Genomic DNA, 10,641 nt, shown 5'->3' on the forward strand with positions numbered 1-10,641 from the left:
ACATCCAGGGTGTTCGTGAAACACACTTTATTCCAAATGCAGCATGAACTCAATTAGCCTGTAAATCAAAGTTAGGACAAAACAACCAGATATGCTTTTATACAAATTTTCAATAAAGCAGTGTGTGCTGTGCCCACATCACAGAACCCAGACTTGCTCAGTGCTAGCTATACATGGACTGGTTAATTGGTTTTAAGTTATAACTCAAATGGATTGGTCTGTACACAGCAAACAAGGATGCATCTGTACATGGTTGCTCTATAGTGTCCAGTTATAAAACCAAAGACTTCTCAAATCACAATCTACATAGGTAAGAGTGATGGCAGTGTCAAACTAATCAGAACATCCATTTTTATTTTACAAAGTCAATCATGAAAGCCTGTCCCAACCTAGAAGTTGTACAAAAAGTTGAATCATAGAAAAATACAACACTCATGGACTACAATATTTGAATCCTCTAATACTTTTCATGGAGTCAGAGGGAAAAGCATGTGAATTACATCTTTTAGTCTGAGATATACCACTCAGATTCAATTCATGCACCTTAGCCTTGTTCATGACTATCAACCATTCCTAATGGGGAAGAATTTGGCATTTTAGTAATTCTAAAGAGGTCCATGTCTCACCAATACAGAATCTTAACCTCCAACTTCAGACAATTTATGCTAATCTCTTCGAGGTGCTATAACAGACTACTGACATGTCTATGCAAAGGAGGCCATTTGTAACCGCTGTAGTGATGACCCCTTTGTAGTGTCATGTCCGCTTCAGTCTCTAATGAGCATGATATCGTCGACATGTCAACCTTCAATGGCAGAGAGCGGATTTAGACGCCTCAAACATAAAGCAACATGAGTAAGAGTTTTGTGGAGTATTGTGGATCAGTTGCTAGATTACAGGCCAGATTGAGTCTAAAACGGTCCCGCCCGCTAGTTACAAATTACATGTTTACTTCATATGCAGGCATTTTTATTTTTAAACAAACCAGAGGGTGGCTGAGGTTCATTCTACCCCTCAGTCAGGATTGTAATTTGCTTCAGATCAGCAACACGACTTCTCAATGCCAGAATCCGAGGCTTGTTCCGCTGGCGCTAGGTTAAATGTCTCACTGTTTCAGGGCTGAGGAATAGAGGAGTAAGAAAATGGAGACAGGTCATTAGACGTTGGACCAATCACACACACAAAGCCTCAGCCAACGGGTTCTGCGCCAGTCTGTCTCTAACCATAATATCTCTCCTTGGGGAGTTGTCTTCGTCCACTATTGCTTAGGTAATGTGGCTGTTTGATTACAGTGAACATTTGTGTGACCAGGGGTCAAGTCCCAGACCTCATGGAACTCCCCTCTCTCTGCTGACAGATCTCAGCTGTTTTGTCTCAGGGCCCTCCGGTCATGCCGCTCCAAACGTAGCAGCATCGCTTCTCTCATTGGCAACCACTGTGTCATAGTCTCTGTCGTAACAATAAATATCATTACAAATACAAATGTCCCTTCCAGAGCATTCTGTGGAGTTTCCATATTCTGTCCCGCAAATAGCAGGTATTGGAAATCTACTGGAGAAGTCACTGTTTCCATGCGAGTCTGATTCTCCTTCCACTCAAACCAGACCTGCTTGCCATTGACAGGCCTAATCTATGCTGGCAGTCATCATGAAATGTAACACCTTACCATCCCACGTCCACAAGTCAACTCGGTGTGTGTGCAGCAGCTGGGTTGGAGTCTGCATTGGGTGTGTCCCACCGTTATTGTCCCCACAGTGCGGGTTCAGTCCCAGAGTACAGGAGTGCATGGGGAGTGACAAAATGGTGGCCGGACAAATCCATATTTGTCTATTTACACACTTTGGTGATTCCGGTTGATGAACCACAATGGACCGGGTGTCTACTCTAAGGCCAGCACTAGTCACTCATCTCTGTCCAGAATGCAGATCAATCTAATTCCTTCACCCTGGTCTCCCAAAACATTCTCCAGGAGGGTGGTGGGGGAACTTTGCATCTGGCTAGTGTCTACTCAAAGATACTCTTAGGACTACTACTCTATCAGGGGCTTGGCGGGGGGGGGGGGGGGGTAAAGTGATGGGGAGCGAGTGAGGGATTTGAGGGGGATGCTAGTCTGTGAACTTGTGTGTGTCTCCGTAGAGCCACTGCTGGGGCGGGAGGGCAACCTCGTTCAGATGACTACACTTATCACTGCACTTGCAGGACTGCACGAACATGACGGAGTGGTCGAAGCGCTCTCCCTCAGGGCAGGTAAAGGTCACGGAGGCGGTGCGTGTGCGGCGGGGCGAGCAGCAGCGGCCGTCCACACACACGCCGCAGTAGTTGGGCCGGTAGAGACGCGTGCTGCGGCAGCCAGCATAGGACAGACGCAGGGGCTCTGGGGCCTTGTGGGTACGGGAGCACTTCCTCCCTTTCTGTGGAGAAGAGAAAGAGTCTGGGTTAGTCACTGTACAATCCCAGTGAACCACAACTGCAGTTATGCTGGCACAGGGAGAGAAAATCTGAGGAAAGGTCAAAAACAACAAGACCAGGGCTAGAGAGGGGCATGGTATGGGTGGGTGGGCATCCAACACCAACATGAGGTGGCATAGTGTCACATTAACGCCCCAACAACTCTCAAAACACAGGGAGAACATATTAAGACAGGTGCCTGACAACCAGACTCATCAGTGAATCACTGCTCTGGTGAGATGTGGAGAGCGTTTTCAATGGTGTTACATGAAATGAGAGAAAGCGAGGGAATGGGAGAATAGAGAGCGCTTTGCATCATACACAAGGGCCTATTAACACAACACACAGAGACCTGGGCAGAGTAGGAGAGGCTGGTAGCATGGTGGATGTGGCTACATGTTAGCCCCCACAGAACTCAAGGATAAGAGTCTCCACATTCCACTGTCACAACTATTTGGTGCATTGTACTGGAGGTCTTTAGGTCTACTAATGATGCTTTTTCCATTCACAGTTCAGTTGAACTTGTTCCACAGCAACAGTACTGTGAATAGAGTGGGCTCAGACCCACACTGGGAGAGCTTGCCAGAAGGAGGGGCACTTAATACCATGATATTAATATGGATGTGGGCACACCCCTGTCCACACAGTCTCTTATGGTTTAGACTGGGATGCAGGCATTGACCTAAATACATGTACCTACAATGTATGAAGACAGGGGGACTATTAAATGGTTGCCACACCAAAATGGTGACCGCTACAATCCCTTCCTTAAAGGCGGGCTGAACTTCCTGAATTAGCCTCAGTTTCAATTCTTCTCATTAGGAAATGCGACTGAGAATGAGATGTGTCATGGAGGAGTGCTTTGATGTGGGTGTCTCGTGTGTGTGTGTGTGTAAGAATGTGGGAAGCGTTTGTACTTTCACTCTGCCAAAAACAGTACACAGTCACACACTCTTCTAGATCAAGGGTTCCCAACCTTTTTCCTCCAGGGCCCCTTTTTCACATAAAAAATAAAATAAAAAGTCAGGCCCCCCTTTATTTTTGACTTGATTGTTTATTGATTTAGCCTATATTAAATACACGACCAGCTTGATTTGGTTTAACATGAAGAACTTAGGAAAATGTTATTTCAAGCTAATTTCCTGCAATTCTCCATAGTTTAACAAGACTCGACATCTTTTTGATGATACCGGTAATCAGAAATAAATTCTAGACCCGTTTTCCCCTGTTATTCCGCTACCAAATGTGTTTTATGATATTTATGAACTCAATTGAATTATACATATTCTCTTTTAAACAAAGCGAATTGATCAATTGATAGCGACAGTCACACATTGTATAAGATTACTTCTCAAGCACAGTCAAATTTCTTTGAGTCCTCGACTTTAGAAGGTCGTAGCTCCGCTTCTGATTGTCATAGAGCCAAACCAAATATATTCCCATGTGCATCAGTCGAGTGTTCCTCTGGCATTTTACCACTTGTTTCTAGCCTAAAGTGTCACCGATGTATGCGTCATCTCAAATCAAGGAATAGGTTGGGAACCCCTGTTCTAGATAACGTGAAACAGTTTAACCAGGTCTTGTCTGGAAGTAGTCTAGACTAGCTAGCAAGCTAGCCAACTTCTTTCGCTGATTAGCTTCAGCTGGCCAGTGAACAACCGTGGCAAAGTTGGTTTGATAGCATATCTGTGTGGCTAGTTGGGGACTGTCAATAAATTACACAATGTAAATGGGACAATATTTTCATGTTGCACATCTTTCAGTTGTCTAATTAAATGCTTTCAATATATGTATATTAATTTATACAGCTTCTAATTAAATCGAATTTGGAGCTGTTGACATTTTAAAATATTGTCCCATGTACATTGTGTGATTTACTGGTCCTTAGCTAGCCCCGTAGTGGTATTGAATGTCAAACCAAATTTACCTTGGGGCATTACGATCAGGATGTATGCAGCTGGTTTCTGAATTGATGATTACTGTGGGCAGGATTGAAATAAACCCAACCAAAAAAACCTGTTGTGGTACCCTTCATTCTGTGACATACCATTTTTTCCTAATTATCTCACAAATCTCAGTTTGGGACGAGACTGACTTTATGATCCAAATTATCCTATTTACACTTTGTATTCAATTTTGACACTAGAGTAAATGTTTATGACTAATGTAGATGCCACATAGGCCGTTTACTACAAGATAAGTTGTTTATTGCCTCTTTATGGTTTCTAGACCCTCCTCACACACACACACACACTACCTTGACGGGGATGGACATGGAGCTGCAGGGCCGGATGTTGCACAGACGCGTCTCCTTCACTAGCTTACACTGGGCGTTGTCATTGGTGACACGAGAGGACAGGGCCATCCCACAGCTGCGTGAGCATTGGGACCAGCTCGTGGTCTGGACCACACACTGCCCTCCAAACTGCCTCCATGCTGGACGGAAGGAGAGAGTGGGGGAGAGAGGACCAGAGGGAGAGGCAGAGAGAGATGTAAGCACACTAGCCTCATTCACAGAACAGGCAACACTGACGCATAGAGGAGGGTGATCACAGAGAAGGAAAAGCTGGACGACAGAGGTATATGCTGTGAGAGAGTGGTGTGTGTGCGCCTCTGGTGCACAAGTAGTCAGTGGAAAACATGGCACACTCAAACACTGACACACACACACATGCAGGGAGATGCAGGGGAAAGGCTAGGAGTGCACAGTGGGTCTGTTTGAGTCGGGGGATAAAACACAAACATGGCGTTTTACTGCGGGGAGGAAACAGACGGCGCTCTAGGGCGACATCACGGCGCCCTCTCTTACCCGCCAGGTGCTTGTGCCTGCGCAGCTTGTCCCACGTCTTCTCTACCTCCACCAGCTCGTTTCCCATGGTATCCTTGGGTTTGTAGTGGTACGGCTTGGGGTATGGTTTGTAGGGGTAGGCAGGGTAGGGCATGAAGGGGAAAGGCGGGTAGGCTGGAGGCAGTGGGTGCCCGTGTACTGGGGGTACAACGGATGAGCCCTTGTGGCAGTCGATACTGAGGCAGCACTGCCCAGGCACCTTGACCATGCGCGGGGCAGGGCAGGAGGGTGATGCCAGGGGCACATGGCTGGGGCACAGGGGCACGCAGCCCACCGCCCCGTCAATGCACGTACACTGGTGCTTGCAGCCAGCCCGGAAATTCTCCCCGTTCTGGTAGATCCGTCCGTTGTATTCGCAGGAGCGACCCTCAAGCTTCGCTGTTAGGGGAGACAGATAAAAAAAGGAAAGACAATGATGTCTGTATGTAGAAGGCTCTGAGGTATCACTAGCCTATGGCCATGCCTTTGGTTGTATTGCTTAAAACACAATGAGTTCAAGTTGGGTGAGGTAATGAACAAAGTGGAGGAGAGGGACAACAGAGACAAAGGAATAGAGAGAGAGAATGGGCACATCAACAAGAAAGGTCCAGAACTAATTGTGTATTAGAAGTAGGAAGTGAAATGACAGTAGAGGAGGTAGACACTCTATCCCCAATTTAATGAAGGAGCCTCTATTCTTAGTCCAGAGAGGAATTTTGACTTGTTTACGATGTCGTTCCGCTTCAGTCCCTCTGCGGGACTTCCATACAACACCCCCAAATACCCTCCTTTATATAGAAACCACCCCCCCCCCCCCCTCACATATAAATACCCCTGTGTGTGTGTGTGTGTGTGTGTGTGTGTGCGCGTGCATGCGGCAACACACGGAGCTAGATAAATACATTCTGCCCCCTGCTCTCAGCAGTGTGGCTCAGGAAGGTGCTCGCTCTTCTAAACATGGCACCAGTTTCAAACCCCAGATCCATATCAAAGACAACCAACATTCCCTTTTCATTGAACCCATACAACCCCAGACTAAACCCAACCCTCATGAACCCTGATTGTATTGTGTACATACCCCTGCAGATGCCATGAGTGCGGCCCACGTCATTGCCATAGTTACACTCCAGCCCCTTGTGGTGGTCACAGGGGTGTGAGTCATGGCAGTCCTGGTTGAGCTGAGCAGCACACACCTTACAGCAGCCACAGCCGTCAGGTACAGAGCTGACCCCCGGGGGACAGGAGGGGGGGCCACCCGGGCACTCACACATCACAGGGCAGCCAGCACTCACCTACAGGTGGCAGGATGGAGGGAACGGTGCAATACAGAGACTTGAAAAAAGGATTTCAATGAGGGCAGTTCATAGCCTAAACAATAATAGAACGAGAAACTGTTTGTTTCAAGTGGAGTCAGGCTACAGAGCACAGAAGATCTTCAAAGTGTGTTTGGCTTAAATATTCACTAAATACCCAGTAGCACCAACCCCCTGGGACACTTTCCCACCCTCTGTTGCTGTCGCCTTTCTCTTGGCAGGGATGAAAGAGAAATTCAATGTGACCCCCTCCCTGAGTCCCAACACCACAGCCCCCCATAACCCTGATAAAAAGGCTTTGGGTCTGCCTGTCTACAGTTGGATAAGACTATCCAAAGTATTCCTCTCCTGCCATGCCATCCTGGGCCAGGGGGATTGAGCGGTGGGGTCTAAATTGTTTCCACACAGCGGGTTCCATCTATTTCCAGACCTGAATGTGTCACTTTTCATCTCAGTTTGGGAGCCCTAATTGGGTCCTTGTGTGCCACTGGGGTTTAAAGGGCAGTAGTGGTCCAATATTCCAATGATATTCAGGAACCCAGGTAAAACATGAGCACTTGAGTCAGGTAATCATCATCTGTCATGTCATGCATTAGAGTCTGATAACCACACCGTTCCTTTCTGTCTCTATCTTAGTGTATAGAAGACACTGTGGTCAACATCATTTTCATTACAGAGTACAGAACCCTACTTTTGTTTTATGGAAACAGATTTTAGTAGTGGGGTGGCACCATCTGGCCATAAATGTTCACTGTCAAGGTAAAACGACAGCATTTACTCAACTGTAACATCAAATTCACAGTGCCTTCACATTAACGCAATATTCAGAGACCCGAAGGTATTTCTTATAACGCTGAAGACAGAGGACCAGTACGATTGTAGGTGGTGCAGTCTGTTGACTACCCGCCACTGTGCTGACAGGAGACCGACCCGACACGTGAACTTCTATTTACAATGTTTACACAAGCTTGGCTGAAGCCAAAATAGTACAAAAACATTGCACACTTACCAAGGCAATAGTCGTCATTTGAAACAGAACAAGCAATATTAACGTCCTCATGTTGTCAAATGACAATTTAATGAAAAAAATAAAGAAAATAAAGAAATAACTTCTGCCACAGGAAGATAATTGTTGTTTTAGTCCACGAACAAAACTTCACAACGGGAACTGTCAAACAAGTCGCAGTAATTCCAAAGTTAATGTGTAGTGTTCTTCCTAGAATATCAACACCTGCACATTTTAATCGATTCATTTTTGCAGCTCGGTTATATATTGTCCCCGTACTTTTTGTTGCAGCTCCGCCTACCACAGTCGGTCTAGCCAATTAAGAGGCGGGCATGAGGCCAGAATATTCCAAAGGGGAGGAGGGGTTTGAGGCGTGGCCAACTATGAATGCGTTCATTCATAAAAAATCTGAATTACTACATTCCAAAGAGGACCTGGCTTTTGGTGTTTATTTATTTATGTTTGAATTAAAATAATATTATTGATGCTTTTAAGTTGTTTTCACACACATACCTCTGTCCAGCTGCTGTTTTGTGAAAGGCAAGATAAATATACTCAGCTGGCTAGTGTGTGCTACATTAATACTGGAACAGCCATAGAAAACAGTTAGGAATTTGGTCCCCTTCTTTATAAAAACACTTGACGAGGAGAGCGAGATGGATAAAGTATACATATAGATGGGCGTGTAGACGTTTCAATGGAATTATCTCTGATATACCAAAATATTGCACAAGTCTACGAAGGTGATGGTGGAAATGATAGCGATAATTCCCCTTTCAATCCATCACTCTCTCCTCCTTCCATATCCTGTCTGTCGTCAACATCCATCTTACCTTCCTCATAGATTCCCATGGTGCCCCTCTACGTGGCCTTCATTCGTCACTCTCTCTTTCTCTCACAGACATTTATTTAAGGAGGGAGTGTGCTAAAGGTCCAGTGGTGGTGAGTGCAGACCAAAGCAGAGTGGAACGGGGGTGAGAACAGTCGGGCTAATCCAGGGCTCGCTCCCATGGACACGAACACAGGAAGCTCTTGGTTTACCTGAGCTGGTACACACTTTGACCACATAGTGTGCCCTGTTACACACTGATACTGTGTTAGAGGTAGACACACATACCACAATCCACTGACACACTGTTAAACTGTACAGCATATCATGCAAACATACAGTACCAGTCAAAAGTTTGGACACACCTACTCATTCAAGGATTTTTCTTTATTTTTACTATTTTCTACATTGTAGAATAATAGTGAAGACATGAAAATTATTAAATAACACATATGGAATCATGTAGTAACCAAAAAAGTGTTACATTTTATATTTGAGATTCTTCAAAGTATCCACCCTTTGCCTTGATGACAGCTTTGCACACTATTGGTATTCTCTCAACCAGCTTCATGAGATGGTCACCTGGAATGCATTTCAATTAACAGGTGTGCCTTGTTAAAAGTTAATTCGTGGAATTTCTTTCCTTAATGCGTTTGAGCCAATCAGTTGTGTTGTGACAAGGTAGGGATGGTATACAGACCACGTCCATATTATGGCAAGAACAGCTCAAATAAGCAAAGAGAAACAACAGTCCATCATTACTTTAAGACATGAAGGTCAGTCAATCTGGAAAATGTCAAGAACTTTGAAAGTTTCTCCAAGGGCATTCACAAAAACCATCAAGAGCTATGATGAAACTGGCTCTCATGAGGACCGCTACAGGAAAGGAAGACCCAGAGTTGCCTCTGTTGTAACGGATAAGTTCATTAGAGTTAACTGCACCTCAAATTGCAGCCCAAATAAATGGTTCACAGAGTATAAGTAACAGACACATCTCAACATCAACTGTTCAGAGGAGACTGCGTGAATCAGGCCTTCATGATCAAATTGCTGCAAAGAAACCACTACTAAAGGACACCAATAATAAGAAGAGACTTGCTTGGGCCAAGAAACACAAGCAATGGACATTAGACCGGTGGAAATCTGTCCTTTGGTCTGATAAGTCCAAATTTGAGATTTTTGGTTCCAACCGCCGTGTGAGACGCAGATTAGGTGAACGGATGATCTCCGCATGTGTGGTTCCCACCGTGAAGCATGGAGGAGGACGTGTGATGGTTTGGGAGTGCTTTGCTGGTGACACTGTCAGTGATTTATTTAGAATTCAAGGCACACTTAACCAGCATGACTTCTACAGCATTCTGTAATGATATGCCATCCCATCTGGTTTGTGCTTAGTGGGACTATCATTTGTTTATCAACAGGACAATGACCCAAACACACCTCCAGGCTGTGTAAGGGCTATTTAACCAAGAAGGAGAGTGATGGAGTGCTGCACCAGATGACCTGGCCTCCACAATCACCCAACCTCAGCCTAATTGAGATGGTTTGGGAGCAGTTCTACCGCAGAGTGAAGGAAAAGCAGGCAACAAGTGCTCAGCATATGTGGGAACTCCTTCAAGACTGTTGGAAAAGCATTCCTCATAAAGCTGATTGAGAGAATGCCAAGAGTGTGCAAAGCTGTCATCAAGGCAAAGGGTGGCTACTTTGAAGAATATAAATATATTTTGATTTGTTTAACACTTTTTTGGTTACTACATGATTCCATATGTTATTTCATAGTTTTATGTCTTCACTATTATTCTACAATGGAGAAAATAGTAAAAATAAAGAAAAATCCATTAATGAGTAGGTGTGTACAAATTGTAACTGGTACTGTACACTGACACGAACTGTGACGACAAAGTGTGCCGCATTACACGCTGTTTTACTGAGTAAGACACGCAGACTGTACACACACATACACACACTCCTTTATCCTCTTCCCACTCAATCCATCTCTGTCTCTTCCTGACTGTGTAATGAGATGATGTAATTGGTCAAGGTAAGAAGATCTCTCCCAGCGAGCGAAAATGGAGGGGTAAGTAATAGATGGACACACTCACAGCCATGTTGTTGTTTTCATATTTCCTCAAAGCTTAGGCTACCATGACTCATCAAAGGACGTGTCCTTTCCACTGTAGTCTGAACTGGTCCCACCCAACGCATATATACACATATA

At 45.0% G+C, this 10,641-nt stretch overlaps 1 protein-coding gene across 1 annotated transcript; it reads right to left on the minus strand.

Moving 5' to 3' along the window:
* Positions 1-12: 12 nt before the first annotated feature.
* On the minus strand, positions 13-7,827 carry LOC106601311 (CCN family member 1). The gene is made up of 5 exons (XM_045716155.2): positions 7,598-7,827; positions 6,354-6,567; positions 5,258-5,674; positions 4,706-4,884; positions 13-2,411 (listed from the first exon to the last, which is right to left on the minus strand). Exons 1-5 carry the CDS (start codon positions 7,646-7,648, stop codon positions 2,106-2,108), a joined length of 1,167 nt encoding a protein of 388 aa, XP_045572111.1. The 5' UTR covers positions 7,649-7,827; the 3' UTR covers positions 13-2,105.
* Between the last annotated feature and the right edge of the window lie 2,814 nt (positions 7,828-10,641).

This window comes from Salmo salar, chromosome 03 (assembly GCF_965601325.2).
Source record: "Salmo salar chromosome 03, fSalSal1, whole genome shotgun sequence".
Taxonomy (NCBI): domain Eukaryota; kingdom Metazoa; phylum Chordata; class Actinopteri; order Salmoniformes; family Salmonidae; genus Salmo; species Salmo salar.